This window comes from Notothenia coriiceps, unplaced genomic scaffold (genome assembly GCF_000735185.1).
Source record: "Notothenia coriiceps isolate Sejong01 unplaced genomic scaffold, NC01 NC01_scaffold00004791, whole genome shotgun sequence".
Taxonomy (NCBI): domain Eukaryota; kingdom Metazoa; phylum Chordata; class Actinopteri; order Perciformes; family Nototheniidae; genus Notothenia; species Notothenia coriiceps.
In genome coordinates this window covers 353,074-371,738 of record NW_011337492.1, presented here as the reverse complement: position 1 = coordinate 371,738, position 18,665 = coordinate 353,074, and the positions used below count along the sequence as shown (strand labels likewise).

At 42.0% G+C, this 18,665-nt stretch overlaps 1 protein-coding gene across 1 annotated transcript in view; it reads left to right on the top strand.

Moving 5' to 3' along the window:
• Positions 1 to 18,665, top strand: part of cxadr (CXADR Ig-like cell adhesion molecule) — a 39,824-nt gene that overhangs the window by 8,229 nt on the left and 12,930 nt on the right. The window contains exon 2 of the mRNA XM_010767782.1: positions 16,896 to 17,065. Coding sequence (XP_010766084.1) covers positions 16,896 to 17,065 — 170 coding nt within the window. The remainder of the gene's footprint in view (positions 1 to 16,895; positions 17,066 to 18,665) is intronic.

Genomic DNA, 18,665 nt, shown 5'->3' with positions numbered 1-18,665 from the left:
GGGCAGTGTGGTCTGTGACTGACCAAAAGCCTTGGGGGGGTCCTGGGGGAGTGATAGTGTCTAAAAAAGTCAAACACTTGGTATAAACTCTTTAGCCGAATAAAACACAATATATCTTTTACAAAATCTAGAAACTCAAGTAGAGTCCTTGTATCGTTTTTTTGTTTCACGAACGAACGAAAAACAAGTCACGATGTATGAAGGTAAAACGGTTAGTTACGAAAAAAAGACACCGTTGTACGTCACAATGACAATACCATATTGAAGAGAAAAATCCAAATTACTCATAACCTGTTCCTCCGGGTGTCTCTTGAGGTACTCCTCGTGTTTCGTTCTGTCTCCACCCCAAAAAAACAAATTAGATATCCCTTTGTTTACTTCAAACTACTAAGTCACAAGTCTGACTAATAGACGAAGGGAGGAAGGAAGGTCTAGACCGAGACGTCATAGGAGAGCCCGAACCTAGTCTAGACCTGCCGGTGGACGACCAGTCCGTGGGTTGGTGGTCCTCGGGCCGAGTAAGAAGGTCAGTCAGCCGCAGTGTTCCACGCGACTTTGGCTACCCCGACTCTCTTTTTACAAGAGGACTACATCGTACATACTTACTAAGCTTGTAAATTTAAGAGTTCATAATAGCGAAGAAATAGAAATTTTATACGAGTTTGGGACCTTTTTCCCCTCTATAAATAATGTTTGAAGGGGATACCTTGATAAAGATATATAAATCGAAGTAGGAGAGAAAAATAAAGTGGTGAACAACGACTTAAGTTTACTTACAGAGAATGACGCAAGTAGACAGTCCTGACATCTCCTCTCCGGCTTGTCAGTCTCTGTCGGTCTCCGTTTCCTTCTCTGCCTGCGCGACTGCGGGCGAGGCCACACAGAAGACACACAGGACACACAACAACATCGTAGACATACAACAGACACAACACAACAAAATAATAACACTAAACACAAAATTTTTATTATACACAAGAACTGATATACAAACAACTAATACAAACATACACAACAGATTAAAACAAAACAGACAACCCTAGCAACACACAAAATAAGAGTCACCTCGCTTTATTTTGCCTTACACACAACAAAGTATACACTCACAACAACAAGATTAACACGTAAACTCACAAGTGAGGACACACACAAAACGTAATACAACAAAAAATATAACAAATTTAAAACATATAACAACACGAGCTATTCTACCAGCACAGCTCAGACACTACATACCCCGGAGACCGGTAACAACAGTCCCAATCACGGTTACACCCGAGGGTTTGCGACTGCTAGGGACGCTAGGTCGTGTTCACTCACACTAAACAACATCACGTCATACGTGGTGTTTACTCACACTCAATGTACAAGTTAATGAATAAAATCTTAAAAAGGATCATCCTCCAACTCTGTGCAGTCAGGTCCAACTACAGTGACGCTCTTACTCAGCACACACAACCTAACATCACAAACTATCTACTCTCACACAACACACACACACACACACACACACACACAAATATCCTCAGGTGATCGGTCGCAAGGTCAGACAGAGCGACATACACGAGCACACACACAACAAACAACACCCAAATGTGTCAAATCCAACACCGCGAAAATTTATTTCTTAGAAAAAAAAAGTGTGTTCTTTTTACTGACTGTCATGAATTAATCATTTCCCAACTAAATAAAATTATGAAAGTAAATTGTATAAAATTCTCTAACAAATTACCACAGCTGACTACTAGTCAGGTCGCCTCAAATTTACCCAACCACCACCGAATTAAGTTCATGTAAAGAAAAAATTTAGGAACCACATCAGCAACGACATCACTACACAACAAACAACACATCCCGTCGGAAAATCGGGTAGCTAAAAACCTGACACAAGCGCCACGGTGTTTTACGTATTACACGTAAGGTAAATTGTCCCACACACAACCCTCCCCAAAACACTGAAAAAAATGACTAAAACCTTCACTTGGAGTAGAAGGTTTTTTATAGGAGTAGACACACACACACATCATCACACACACACAACACTACTCACGGACACACATCACTACACAACGATCCGCACACACTGGTACCCACACTACCACCATACGACTTTTGGCATCCATGCCGTCACACCGAAATAGATGTCCATGCATGGTTCACTGGTGAGCTCTCTCCACTACAAAACACACCACTATCACTAACGTACATTTACCAAACACAATACTACTACCCAAATTTACTTTGGAAAGAATTACGAAGGACGAAAACTACTACCCCAGAGCACCGTGATACGATCTCTAGTCCCCCGCGTAAAAGCTGCGCTAGCACTAACTGACATCACACCACTATCCACGATCCGCAACGCGACAACAGAGCACCAGTGCGGACGACAAAGACGGTTGAATATTGTCTGAACTAGAAAGAGTTAGTCTTGGTTTGGGGTAGAGCCACACACAGACTACTAAGCTACACGTCCGACACACGAAGTGTCGAACAACACCTACCATACTATATGCAGCAAGCAGAGAAAAAGGAGGCCGGGTAGAGCGCCCAGGTTGGCGTTCTCAAACACAACACACCACACACCACGCACCAAACAACCAACTCTCTCTAGTCAGTAGGTATTGTTCGACACTTCTTTCTCGACTTTACTACGTTCCTGGCCTACCAAACCAAGACTACTCTTCTAGTTCAGACAATATTCGAACCGTCTTTGTCGTCTCGCACTGTCCTTGCTGCACGACGTAATATGGGGAGGTCATAGCACACAGCTTTTCGGGAGCACTATTAGTCTGATACGTGCGCGACTCTGTACTTATTCGTCCCAGATATCTGGCCTGTTGTCCATAAGCTAAATATCGACAACACACAATCTATTCTACACACAGGCTTACTGAGCGTACACAATATCTACACACTGAAGGTATTTAAGAGTACACGTCACAACACAGCGAACATTTTTGTGACATAGACTACCAAAGTCCGGTATGTTGATTGGACATCCTACCTGTGTAGTATCCGACATTTTATATATTACTCCTAAACAACACACACACGAGCGGCGAGAGGAAGGTTTTGTCATTTTTTTCAGTTGTTTTTGGAGGTTGGGGTACAAAATTTACTTACGGAATACGTAAGTGTTTTGCAGGTTTTTACATTTTCGGTTTTTTCCAGGGATCCTTTCGATGTTCCTAAATTTTTATCTTAATGAACTTAATTCGTGTGAGGTAACATTTTTGAGGTCGACCTGACTAGTAGGTCAGACCGTGGTAATTGTTAGAGATTTATACAATTTACTTTCATAATTTATTTAAGGTTGGAAATGATTATTCTGACAGTCAGTAAAAAGAACACACATTTTTTTTTCTACAGAATAAATTTTCCACCGATCGGATTTGACACATTTTTGGGTGTTTGTCCGTGTTATTGTTGTTACAATTATTAATTTTGAGAAATAAACTGTTATAGTGCTGTGAGTGTAGGTAATGTTCGAACTAAGCATCGAGCGTATCCCACTATTAAATATTCATAAACACCTTTACAATGCACATGCCGGGTCATCTGGAGATCCAGCAAGAGCTCAGAACTAATATTGCAGCTACCAAACACATCTCCTACAACCCGTCCAAACCTCAGATGTAACCATTGGGACTGTACGTCCGGACTCACCACACAGCACACTATCGAGCCACATCCCGCGAGACTGATCGGTCAAGGAGAAACCGTGTGTTGAGTTCTTCTTTTTTTCCCACAGAAAGAATATCTATCCACAAACACAATATCACACACTTACTGTCACACACACACACACACACACACACACACACAAACACACACACACACACACACACACACGCACACACAGACCCCGTGATCGCGCAGGGCCGTGTTCCTCACACACACCACACACACACACACACACACACACACACAACACACACACACACCACACACACACACACACACACACACACACACACCACACACAACCAACACACCACACACACCACCACACACACACACACACACACACACACCGCACCACACACACACCACTCCCGCCGTGAAATCGGTCGCAGGCGTGTCTCTCAAACACACACACACGCACATACACACATCCCGTCGTTTCGGTCGCAGGTCTGTTCCACACACACACACAACACACACACTCCAACACAACCACACACACAGCACACACACACACAAACATCCCGTCGTGATCGGTCGCAGTTCGGTGGTTATACACACACACACACACACACATCAACAACATCCCCGTTCGTGACGGTCGCAGGGTCGGTGTTCTCGTCCACACACACACACACACACACACGGTACACACACAACACACACACACAATCCCGGTCGTGATCGGTCGCAGGTCGGTGTTCTCACACACACACACACACACACACACACACAAACACACACACAAAACACACACACACACACACACACACATCCCGTCGTGATGCGGTCGCCAGGTCGGTGTCTCACCACACAACACACAACACACAACACACACACACACACACAACACACACACCACACCACCACATCCGTCGTGATCGGTCGTGCAGGTCTGGGTTCTCACACCACACACACACACACACACACACACACACACACACACAGCGAGCGGTTGTGTTTAGTTTGTGTACTACACATCACTTAGTATCCCGCCGTGATCGGTTCGCATGGTCGGGTTCTCGTCATCACACACACACGCACGCACTAACACACACATCCGCGCTGGATCGATCGAGGTCGGTTTTCTCTCTCACACACACAACACACACACACGAACCACACACACCAAAAATCCCGACCGTTGATCGGTCACAGGTCGGTGTTCTCACACACACACACACACACAACACCCACCGTGATCGGTCGCAGGTCGGTGTTCTCACTACACACACACACACAAAACAAATTATTTTTATGTCCTATATAAGAATTGTATACGTTTTGAAGTGTCGAGTACCTCGACTTTGATGAGTGGGTTAGGGTAATGTTGTGAATCGAGTGGCCTGTGTTCATCGTCCATAACATACGCCTGCCCATACCATAACCCCACCACCACCATGGGCCACTCGATTCACAACATTACCCTAAACCTAACCCTAATCCTAACCCTCACACCAGATACTGACTGGTTTTCGGACCCCCCCAGACCCCCCCAATAAAGCAAAAATGCATGTTTCAGAGTGGCCTTTTATTGTGGCCAGCCTAAGGCACACCTGTGCAATAATCATGCTGTCTAATCAGCATCTTGATATGCCACACCTGTGAGGTGGGATGGATTATCTCGGCAAAGGAGAAGTGCTCACTATCACAGATTTGTGAACAATATTTGAGAGAAATGGTTATTTTGTGTATGTTGAAAATGTTTCAGATCTTTGAGTTCATCTCATGAAAAATGGAAGCAAAAACAAAAGTGTTGCGTTTATATTTTTGTTCAGTGTAAGTGAACAGATAGTGATGTAGACCTTGTGGGATGGCTTTATCAGGTTGGGAAATACATCTTGAACTGCTTTCAATTCTCTATCAAGGGATTCTCTTATTGTATATGTTTGAGTACTGGCCGCGCCACATAAGGTGAACAGTGGACATTGTGTTGTGTCACTTTCTCTGAGATGATGTACTTGTCAGCCTGGTCCAGACTGCCCTTTTAAGCATTTGGCTGCTTTTCCAGACTACTCTTGGGTCAGACCTTTTTTAGATGTCATTCGAGCCAGCAGGGAGTTGGTTTGTAGGCTAGGTTTCAGGCAAAAGCACTTTACTACATCTACTAAACACTCCTGAGCCAGACAACCTTGCTGAAACTTTTTCAAGTGTCAGGGTATTTGTAAATGCCAATTTTCCCAAGATATTGTTAGGATGGTATAAATTGAGTTTAAGATATAGAAGACAAATTAGTTAGACAATATAAATCGTAGGCATTCTTCCTCTTAGCCATTAATGAATAGAACACGTTACTGATGTAAGGTTTCTACTCTCAACAAATCTCAAACTTGATGAAAGATGGCATTTTCATTTCCTTCCTTTTATTATGCGAATACCAGTGTGTAGCAGAAATTGAATATAATATTCATGTTTTTTAATTGTAGAAAACTGAAATAGAACATCAAAACATGAACAGACTGAAACGGGTCCGTTGAGTTTTTATTGGGATTGGAGTGCATCATTGTCACATGGAATCAGATTGAGAGGTTTTCCAATGCAGCATGTATTTAAAGCACAATTGTATTTCATTGAAACTCTATGCTGTTCTCTTTACATCAAGTATCAAACCCTTAGTTGATGTTACCACAGTAACCATGGGTATCACCAAATCAACCAGGACTGAAATCTGAAGCATTACAACGTTAATGACTTGATTGCTCTTTTATTTAACTATCATTAAAGAATATTACATCATTTGGTTATCATTTCAATACATCCCTTTGTTTCAAAAAGCTCTTGTTCATTTGTTTCTTGTTGAATTCTTAATTAAAAATAGACGAGGGAAGATGTTGTATGTGCAATTGCTTTTATCTTGGGTTGTTAGGCTCCTCATTGCATCCCTAGTATCGGCTTTACACGGCTGCTTATTACAAAATAGCAGAGCTGCGGCTCTTTGATTCTAAAGCAATTTCATGCTCTGGAGTCCAATTTAATGTGAGAGTAACTTAAATGTTGATGTACACCGTGCTTAATGTTTTCTGAAGGAGTTTGTGTAGAGTTTGCAGTGATAAGCTCTCTAAGGTTTTTTTCTTTTAGATGCTTGGGTTGTTGAGATTGATCTAATTATTTTACACACACTCAGAGTCAAAATAACTACATATAGAATCCCCTTTTGAATCTGAGCTCTCCATCTTCAATGGGCTTAGTGAATTTATTTCTAATGTCCAGGCTCCTCTGTAGAAGCCTGTTGAGCCTCATCCTGTGCACAGTTAAACAGTTAAACAACAGGACAGAGAGAAATACTTCTGTCTTGACTTCAAATGTAGGATTTCCTCTTTTTGTAGGATAGATTAGCTAACGCTAAAATGCCCCACCTTGTCATTTAATGCGATATGTAGACTGGCTGTTTTTAGCTTTCTCATCTTTTTTTGGCTGTGAGTGCGAGCTAGAGGCATGAATAAAGCCACTAGTCTCGGTTAAGCTGTAACAACAAATGACAGTCTTCGCCTGCAGCTTCCTACAAGGCTTAACACTCAGGTGCATTTACTACACCTGCCTTCAAGAGCCTCAGAGAGAAGAAGAACTCCAGCCTTGAAGCACCAGGCCTGTTCCACAGCCTGTGCAGGGGAGAAAAGAGACGAAAGAAAAGGGATTATCCATCTTGTTATCTTTTAACAGCGGCCTTATCTTGATGTCCTGCTGTAGTGTCTCCCCCCACACAGAGGACAGGAAGAGACTGTCTGTGTTGTTACACTTTCACAAAGACCTTATTCTGCCCTGACGAGAGTGCTTTGGACAGGATGAGCGGGTTTAGAGAGATGGGATGTTATAAATGCATTGGAAAAGGCATTGATGTTTTAGCAGTTATTACTAAGTACTTTGTCCATACACCATTTTTGTCCTCAGGGAGCTTTCAGCGGCAATTGGATATCTTTAAACTCAAATAGTCTGTGTTTGTCGTTTTTAACTTTTTACTGCACACTCTGGGCATGTAACACATAGGAATGTGTAATCTCAACAAATGTCCAGAAGACCACCGTCATATAATGTCCTTCTGGCAGGGAACCTTATTTTAGACCAAGCCTAGAGAAAACGGCGTAAACCCCTCATTGAATGCCTCCAAGCCAATCTAGCCGACGTCACACATGCCTCTGCACTGCATGGAAAATAGGTTTCCTATGTAAATCCATCATAGGCAGAGGTAATATCTTAATCTGCAGGAGTTGGCCTTTTTGCATTCTACTCAAAACATGAGAAATCACCTTTTTAAAGACTCACTTCATAGCAATTTATACCCAGCAAACAAACTCAGTCAATAACTTTATGTCCGATGGAATAAGTTCATTGTTTATATTTTGTATCTCCATGGTAATGAAGATTTTGGCAAACAGTTTATTTAAATAGTGGGCACACTTTTTGAGATGTGATTCACTATAAGGGAGGACGCTAGGAATTCATTGCGAAGTGTTTTTGTTTGAATTCTTGATACTTTGACTTGCCTCTGTCTGCAGTCTGGCCCCACACCTTAATCCTTTTAGTGGTTTGGCAGTGAGCCATGAGAGTCTTCATAGGTATTTACTTTACATACATTTTGTGTTCATTTGACTGGATTACCCAACTAAAACACTCATTTTTCTCTACTAGCTACGAATGAGAAAAACGTCCTCAGTAGACCGAACCAAGCTGCCCGAGTTGTTAGTGTCAGTGATTTGCTTCAGATGCTATGAGGAAGTGCTTTCTTATCGCTGTGAAAGGCAAATCTGAATTTGTTCATTCTCATGTACTCTTTTCCCCTCGACATGGTGAAGTGAATCATTCAGCCCACTTCAGACTGAACAGATGAAATTGCTTAGCTCTGGAAATTCCAGACATGTGAAATTGTTTCCCCTCCTGGAGAGTTTCTGAGTTTTCACTAATGACCTTGAGCACCAGGCTTGTTAGGCGCTACAGAAAGAACTTCTAATCCCTAATTTTGCCCTGCATTTCAAGGGGAATGGTCTACTTTGATACTCATGCTCTACTGCTTTAAGCCGACTTATTATGTGTTCAACAATTGTGAGAAACTTTTATTTGCGTCTGTATGCTCCCACATTTAGCTTTGTTTCTGCATTGCAAATGAGCATCTGAGTTTGAATGTTTTCTAAAACCTACATTTGATCATCTGTATCGCCTCTGCAACACATCCTATCCACAGTGGAACCGCTCTGACAGTCCATCATCAGTCTAAAGGAAGTAGCTGCACTCTGCTGCACTTGTGTCTCAGTGTGTGATCAGCGAGGCTGCCTCCTGATCACAGTTGGCATTGTGCCTTGGGGCGCGGACAAAGGCTGGGGCCGGGGTGCCGGCAGGGGCCCTCTCTGTATCAGGCAATTTATTTGTTTTGGGGGATGTGGGGCCTGGCATGGCCTACTCCCCCCTCAGTGAGGAGGAGAAACTCCTGTGTCGGAGAGATAGACGCCCCACGACTACACCCCACTGAGACATTTGGCTTTCATTTATTTTCACAGTAAACCGCTGGAAGTCTGGAACACATATACTTGCCTTTGATAAACAGTATTTCTTTTCAACAGCCTTACACACTTTTATTAAAGTGAATTTAAAACATCATAAATACACCTCACCTTCCTGAGGTCAATCCACCATTGTATTACCATTTACCCTCTTTGTGCCAGAACTCCACATGCATCTTGGGTAATCTTGTTAAAGCTTGATAAAATAAAATGACTAAATGCACCATTTTGACTTTTATTTGCCCGACCACCTAGGAAGATGTCAGAAACACATTTCATCACCTCAACAACATGTGATTGCAGTTCGTCTGACTCTCTGTGCACATATTGGAGATATTTAAGCAAATGGGCCATGAGCCCAGCAGGTCTCATGTGTATGTTAAGTCACATTGAAATGTGATTGTTAACCGTATTTGGATTTTAAAAACCAAATGTTTATGGCAGTTGTTGTAGGAATACAAATCAGCCAACAAATACCTCTGTGCTGTCTCTTTGGCACACGCCTTCTCCAATAATCAGAGGCTGATGATTGATTTAAAACCTCCTCTGATCAACCAGCCCTCTTGACCTGTAATGAGGATGAAGTGGCAACAGAAACAGAACATGTTGTGTTAGTGAGGCCTTTTTCAGTTTTGTACCATTTTGCACATTCCCCAATGGCTTGCAGTGAATTGTTTTGGGTTTGTTCCTCCTGTGTAGTGAGGAGGACATGATTTTGTAATTAATTCTCTGGCATCTCTGACTGAAGAAGAAAACACTCCAGCTGTTTGTATCTCCTTGGTGTGACACCCACTTATACAGACAGACATTTTGTTTCTTAAATAAACAATGCATTCCATTGTATCACTGAAACGCCTCATATTCAGCGCCTTCATGTCCCTTCGTCTCTTCTCTGTTTTCATTTCCTCCTCTCATGACTATATTGGCACACTTGCAGTTGTTCCCCATGTGGGTGTTATCAGCGAGCTATCTGCAAGCTCCTTGGACTGGCGACTCGCCTATCAGCTTTTTGGAGCGCCAGCCCCCCCCAGCATTGTCCATATCTCACTGTCCCTGGGCTTCAACAAATCCTGAGGGACACAGGCCTTTTGTATGTGTGACTGTGTGTTTCCACAGGTCTCAGGGACACTGGGGGGTCTTATCTGACTCTTCAGGGTTCTTTATATAAATGGGCCTCCTCTCACAGAGATGGGGGAAGGGATGTATATTTGGCCAGTGCTGCTTTTAATGGTTTGTGCCTAGCTTTAGAGCAATTGATGGTGGCAGAGAGGTTAGATGAGCAGCTTCTGATTAAATGCACTGACCTGCATCTTGTCAAATCCCTACTGCTTTCTATAAATGTGCAATCTCAACGCCATATCTTGACAGTCCCTGTGATGAACACCTTTTTGATTAACCAGACCATTAGGAACAACAGCTATTGTGTATTTGTATTTCCTCTCGCTGTTCTTCCTTTCTGTACTTCCTTTTTTCTATCAATTGAAACATCAGCTTTTACCAACCTGATCGGTCGAATTAGAAATCTAATTTGAATGCACACAAATTTGACATGTTTTTATTTTCTTATTAATATGAGCCTTATCCTGCACAATAATAAATAACTCACCTTCGCGTTTTTCTATTGTTCTGGGTTTTTATTTTAACATTTTAAATTGTTCAAAAAGTGTATTATTTTCCTTGTAAAGAAAACATGTAATTCTTAACACCATATTCCACATTTGGAATGTACTGTTAAGAAGAATATGTTATATTCATAAACACATAGATGTCTTAATTGTAGAAACATTGGATTGAATTGACAAAACAACCTTTTTGAATGATTGGTTACTGTGGACATTCACAGCAGGGGTGATTGCCACACTCCCCATAGGCTCATAGAAAAGCTGTCAAATGCTCAGGCAGTCTAGTAAAGTGCCTGTCATTCCTCACCCCTTCAACATTTAATGTTCAATTATGTCAAAACAGCCTTTAGGTCATCTGCACGGGGAATTGATGGCAGCTCTGTGTGGCAAGGGGAGCTTTCAGGCTGCATTACAGCACAATCGGTATGGTTCAAGAGTCCCAGCCCTCTGCAACACTAAATAAACCACGGATGCACTAGCTCTCGGGGCGCCCACAGTGCTTCAAATTGAATAGTTCCAGCGGGGGCACTGGAGCGAGTGTTCAGATCCTTCTCTTTGGGCAGCAAAGTTATAAAGTTATCCTCTGCTGTTCCCGAAGTAATTGCTGTTCTTTGGCGTGGTCACTGGGGATAGGCTTGACTGTGTTATGATGGGCTGAGCGTCTGTGCTGTTTTTAATTTGGGTTTTCCAGAGCCCTCCGGGTTGCAGTTTCACTAAAAACAATTACCAATATTCAACCCATCAGTGGTCCGTCCAGGAAAATGTGCAACACTTTTTAAAAGCTCTGTCACTGTTGTTTTTTTATTCTAATTAGTGATATATTGCCTCATTTATTTGAAAACAACATATTGTTTTCAAGATTGTTAGCTGTGGGTGGGTTGTATTTCAAGAAGCACTAAACTGAAAATATTTTCACTGGCATTGTTTATATGAGAAAAATATGTTAATTCATACTTTCAACTTTCACACTCCCCCTCATACATTTCTTTTTTTATTAGCGGTTTTACTGCAATACTAAAGCACTTCTTTCACTGCCACTGAGGCTAACATGAGACCACATGCTAGTGTAGTGGAACTTCAGAGAGCTGACCTTGAAGAAAGTAAACGGAAGTAAATCCCAGCGCAACATCACTCACCTCTCTCACTGAGCCAAGCCTTTTCTTGTTGCAGTTGTTGTTATGTTGTGAGCCTGAAATAGCTGCTGCCTTTATCTCCCCACGGTAAGACTTTGCTTTTCAGACTTTACTCCAAAGGATGCTCTGTAAGGTCAAAGGGTTGAGGAGAAAGAGGCTTATGATCTGCTGCGGCCCCTGACAAAGCTCAGAGGGTCTTTAGCTGACTAGCATAAGGGTCAGTGGAGGTTAGCTTGTTAGTGTTTCCTTGTTTCAGGGTTTAATTCTGTCTCCTGAAGCTACTGCTAACACTTAATCATAATATCTGCCAAGACTTTTTACACACTTGCATAAATGGTATCCATTTATACATGTCATGGAGAAACTAAGCTATTAGCTAATTGCACATATATTAGTATCAGTAAAAAAAATGTTAACCTCTGTATTATCTATGTACTTTATGCCTTCCGTTGATATTTCCTACTTCCAACCTCCAAATGTTCCAGGCACTAAACACTAATACAAAATAACGTTTATGATGCAACTGCACACACAATTGGAGTCCATGCAGGCCCATTTGTGTACCAAAAAAACGAGAGTAAATAATGAGGTAACGGATGCCATCGCACATTTTATTTTAAGGCAAATAAAAAAAATATATATATATATTCTGACCACCCTTAAAAAATACTGAAGGATATTATTTAATGAGAAAAACAAAGAAAGGAAAGCCACACATTGACAAGTTGTCATGATTTATTTTCATCTCATTATTTCAATTATCGAAGCTATGCTTGTTTGTAATGTTCCTGTTAATAAAGATGCCTCACTAAAACAGGTTTGAGCTGACTTCCACAAACGTTCATTAATACCGAGGTAACTTTCCTTTTCGCGACTGTCCCCTTTGTCTCCACCTACTTGCCCTCTCTCTCCCTCTGTCTACCTACCTTTCTCTCTCATTCGGTCTCTCAAGCGCCCCGGCAACCTTCTCAGAGGGATTGGTTGCCAGGAGACAGGATTCTCTCCCCATTGTATGCCGACAAAGGTGGAGGGGGTGGGCTGCGGGGTTACAATCAGCGGGACCGGAGAGAATCTTAGGCCTTGGGGGACTGGCACTCCACAATCATGGGTGTGTTGGAGAAGAGGAGGACAGGCAGGGAGGGAGGGGTGGGGGGTTGAGTGAGTGAGTGAGTGAATGGCAGTGGGGGTATTGGGCGAAGCACGCTGACACCCTAAATTCCTCTTGTTCATTCCCAGTGTCCCAGTAACCATGCTGGGATGTGCTGTGTCAGACAGTGTGGGGGAGACTGGAGGGAAAGAGACCATGCCATGAATTGTTATTAAGAGAGACTTTTTAATTAGCCAGCGTGCCCTCCCCCCACTGCTCGGCTTTCCCACTACGTTGACACACACACAGACACATACAGTGCCACACATTCTTACTACAGTAAACACTGAGCTCAAGGAAGTTGTGTATGTGTCTGTTGTCCATGCTTGACTGCATTTATCAACGGTCTATTTCTCATTGTTTTCCTTGGACTGTAATGATGGTCTCTTATCAGTCGATTATATTACCTTGAAGCAAGAAGGCCAGTTCACTTTAGCTGTGCTGCCATTACTCCAAATATAGACTAACAGTCACCCTATATAAGCCAGTAATTATATGGAGCACAATCTCACCGTAGCAGAGACTTTGAGGTCAGTAAGATCATTTCTGTTCCGAGTCACATAGTCACTGATTAACACTATGAGCTGACTTTTACAGGTTAGGTTACAGGGTTATTTTTGTTGTTGGCCCGTGAGAAGCTAGGGGCAGCGGGCTAGCGGGTCAGGTATGTTTTGATTAGGGCTATTGTTTTTAATTGGTCATGAAAAGATTGGCGAATATTAAGGCCAGCGTTTCCGCCAGCGCCAGGGGGGCGTCTTGCCGTCATTTAAAAAAATATTAATAATTCGAGAGAAGATCGAGAGTTTTTATAGCTTGAAATGACGAAAAGGACAAGGGCATCCCTCTGTTGGAGAGGCAAAAGAGTCTGGTGGGATTCTTTTTGGAGTATTGAAGATCGTTTCCCCGACATCGAAGGTGCCTGCTACAGGACAACACGGAACATGCGCGATTTGGACGCGATGAGCGGTGAAACTGAGGCTCTGTGTAAACTGTGGTAACATGAAGAGCCGTTTGGGAGCCGAAATAGTCGGCGCTTTAAGAGAGCCGAGCCAAATGATCCGGCTCACTAACGTAAAAAGACAGTAATCTATAAGAGACGGGGTGGACGCCCTCTCAGCCCTGGTCTGGCGGAAACACAGATTAAGGCCCTAAAAGCAATTTCTGAATCATCTTTCTGCTTTGAGTAATGGGGTCCTATGAGAACATAGTTTTCTGCCAAACTTCCTTTTCTCTTATAACTAATGTGACACCTTTGTGTCGATGGCAGCCAAGTGGGCTTACCTGGTCGCATAATCTTCACCGGGACTCAATTCTCTTCTTCGTGTCCTGTTTACAGACCTCATTTTATTGGCATTTAATTAAAATGATTATTTTGACTAAGCTTGTCTCTCAGTTGTAGTGATTGTACACACCTTGTACACAAAGTGTAAACATGTGCCCCTTTTTCTTTAGGATCCTTTTTGTATAGTTTGATGTTTTTGCTCATTTGTAACACACCTTCAATATTTCTCTTCAAAATTAAATAAGCTTAATAGGTAACAGTCATAGTTAAAGTAAAAAAAAACTGTACAGGATTTATATATTAAGAGTGTGACTTAAACTCAGCTAATCGACAAGATTGGGACCAAACAAGTGAATAGAGATAGGACCAAAAGTAAAACATGTCTCTTAAATAACCAAAACTGTTCAAACTTTGGCAAAACATTTAAGTTTAAAGCTGGAGGACTCCATCACTCAGTACAAATAGGTGTTTATTTTCATGGCTTGAACATCTGCCTTGCTATCATTTCAGATTAACTTTGGCTTTAAATAAAGCTACGCTATCATCTCATTTACATTCACCACAGTTCCTCGCCACAACTTGAAATGAGCAGCAGCTGGATTAAATAGGTTTATAGTTTCCTGTTTATGTGGAATTAACCTTTAGGGTTCCACTCTTGGTGTGTTTGTATATTTGCCTTGGCACTGCTGTCACCTGAACCACTACACTGGCAAGTTTATAAGCTGTTTGCCAGTGGGAGGGATGATCTCCTGAAATGGCACTTTTTTCCCATTTGTGTAGCGCTGAATGGAAGAGGCCTCTGGCTGAACTGTAATTCAGCAAATGCCTTCTAAGGCCTCAGAGGTCTGTCATTGATTTAACAGCTATATCAAACACTATCCTTTATTGCTCGTCAGAGAAACCAGTCCCTCTGTTCCAGCTGAATACTTTCCATTTCTCACAGACTGCCATTTTCTCCCCTTTCTAAGCAACTTTGAGAAATGCCCCCGTCCTATGTTAGGGCTTGATGAATTGACACAGCTTTCCATCATGCAGATGCCAAGCTGTGTATCCGCTTTGACAGTGATAGACACATATCTTGGTTCTCTCTATATTGCTCCCTGTTTTTTCTCTTGCTTCTGCTGAAGGCGATGGATAACTCCCATCAATGGCGTCTGTCAAAAGCTGTGGGCTGAAACGACCAGCTGCAACACCGACAGATAGGGAATACAACTATGCTAGTGCTGTGCAACCACATCTAGTGCTTACAGGCTTCAACAATGGTGGGTGTGACTGCGACTGTCACTCTCTATATGTGCCTAAACCTTTGTGGTGTATTTTCATACAGTTGATGCCATAGGTAAAAGAGGTTTGAGGCTGAATAAGCTGATGGACATTTGATGCGGCATGGACCTCAACCTGTTACTCACACCCTCCTTACCCTAAGGGGCCACAATCTAGAACATTCAGCTAGCAACTTCCTCTTTGTTGTGGAGCCGCATACTCGTCACCTTAACCTCTCTTATACTGTTTGTACATTTGATTGAGAGCAGTTGGCTGGGTTGGAAGACAGATGTGAAGGCCAATTAAAAGCCTTAGTACAAATTATCTTCCGTACAACACACATTTCACAACGCTCTTAGATCCTTTTGTGGTTGTGTAGATGCAGGGACTCCTGTTTGTTTGAGGTGAAATTAAACCTCCGCAGGAAGGAAAAAGAGAGGTTAACAAAATGTTTTACAGTTCTTCGGTTTGGATCCAGTTCCACCAATTATCTCTGATTCAGCTCCATCTGTCGGTTACTGTGAAAGCAGTGTAATGAGATGCAGATGAAGCTAAGAAAACGCTCCGTTTAAGATGGTGTGAACATTTCTCCTATTATCAGAAGAAAATGTGTAGTTACACATGTTTGGTGTCATTTGTAGGACGTGATAAGTATTTGTGACACACATATGTTTTTGGCATCAACATATTGTGTTGATTTCATATATTTATATATTTTTTTAAGCTGTGCTCCCCCCACTCGCTGACTGGAAGGTGGCAGGCTGTCAGAAGGATTTTAATGAGTCGAGGCAGCATGTGACATCTCCATTCTCTATGGACTGTGTTCCATGCTGCGGCTTAAAAATCTCTTATTGAATGGAGAATTTTAACCCAGTTCATGTCACCAGGAGATGATGTTTATTCGTTCTAAGAATAAATGCTTAAGTCTGCTCCAGTTTGGTGATGGGTTACAGCAGGGCTTCTGAAACTCCGGACTGAACCCTGTGTCCCATTTATTAAAAAAAAAAAAAAATACTTTATTTAATCGTTTATTTCAAGTCGTCTTAAATACAGCATGATGTTCATTTTTTAAATGATGTTTACAGCATTTGAAGTAAAATAGATGATAGCACTGGGTATGCTTGAGGGGGATGATACCTTGTGGTTGACAATTCGCTACTCAATTTGATAACAGTGCGAAAAAGCTCTGTTTTACTGGCTTGCTATGCCAGTGGTTTTATTGTTGATGCATGTTGCCATGCATTGATTTTTGTCTTTTTGTGTGTCCAGGTTTGGCGTCTGGTGTGGAGATAACATCCTCGGGGCCAACATCGATAGAGAAAGCCAGCGGTCAGAGTGTGAAGCTGGACTGCCAGTTCAATCTGGACCCTGTTGATTCTGGACCGCTGGATATTGAATGGAGCTTGATCTCCAATGACAACCAGAAGGAAGACAAAGTGGTATGTGTGGATGTTCTCCTAAAACATTGATAATAAAATGTTATTTCAAAGACAACACATGAAAGTTAAGGATCACTACATCGTATATCAGGGGGGGGGGGATGGTCATTGAGGTATAGGCTACATTGAGGGTTGAGGAGCATCCATTACTTTTCATTGGAATTATAATTTCTTTATCTTTCAAAACCCAGATTAAATCTTGCAAACTGTTGCGCTTTACATTTCATTTAGATTGTTTGAGTGGTGCTGACCAATCCAAAATGCTGCTAAAAGATCTGTGATAAGGTTTAAATAAAGAAAATCAGCAGTGTCAAGTTCTGTTTCTTTTACTGCAGTACAATATTGACTTTACAGTGTGAGCATTGTGTTTTCTTAGATGGCTAGTTTAAGTGAAGTAAAACCATTCCATTTATAATGGCTTGGTTGATAAAGGGTGGGGAAAAGACGGTATTGGTATTGGGCAAGCGGTATCGAGCCAATATTTGTTTAGCTAGGTAGCTGATGGGATCTTTTCCAAGTTGAAATTCCGTACGCAGCTTTAGAAAATATTTCCTCCTAAAAAACAGAACCCAGTTTATTTTTTTCTTTAGACTTTAAAAGTCCCCAATTTGTCTGCAGTCTGTTTGTTTTCACATGTGTGGTTTGGTATGTTGTGCAGGAGGTGAAATGCAATACAGGCTCTTACAGTGTACATAACAAATGTAATTTGAGCCACGTGCACTACTATTGAGCATTTGTTGTCTGCAGTGTTCTCACAGATGCATAGTAGGACCAATGGGAGCTCTTTTTATCCCAGGCAGTGTCTTTCCTTCCTTTCCAGCATGCCCCTCAGCAATGGAAGGGCGGACTACACATCTCTGTCGGACCTCCACATGCCCTCAGGGCTTCCACAGCCATAGAGACGGATCCTTGCTAACGGTCCAGCAGTGTGATCCTCTCCCCTGGCTCACTACTCCCCCACCTGTCACAAAGCCTTCTCATCCCTATCCTCCACTCTCATTTTTTCCCTATTTCCCGTGGCTTTAAGTTTTTTTTGGCTCGAATGTTAGAAATAGGTCATAGGCTCATCATTAGGTTTCCCTGTCTCTGTCATCCATCCACTATCATCACTGTCCACTGACAGACCTCTGTACCCCGGCGTCTGCTCTTGAGCTATTATCTGAGACTCCAATTACTCCATCTATTTGTTCTTGACCTACTTAGTTTTTACTGTAAATCATTTACTAGAGCAATGGAGAAAAGGCAGGTGCAGTTAAACAGTATCAATATTTTTTTTCTCAATATATAATTCGCTTTCAGGAAGAGATATTGATTTCAGTGCTTTATACATTTTATTATTTTTTCGTTATTCAAGATATTATTGTCATATGCACAGTAAACAGACAGTTACACCGTACAATGAAAATCTTACTTTGCTAGTCCAGTAAAATACTTGGTGATGGGTATATAAATAGTTGTATTGCACATGGTTGGTTCACAGTGTATAACATATTGCACTGCAGACAACAAGTGCACCATGCATTGTTAAAGTAGGTAGTGCAAATGGTGAGTGTCAGTGCGTCTGTGTAGCACTCACAGTTCAATCAGTGTGTTTGTGGGG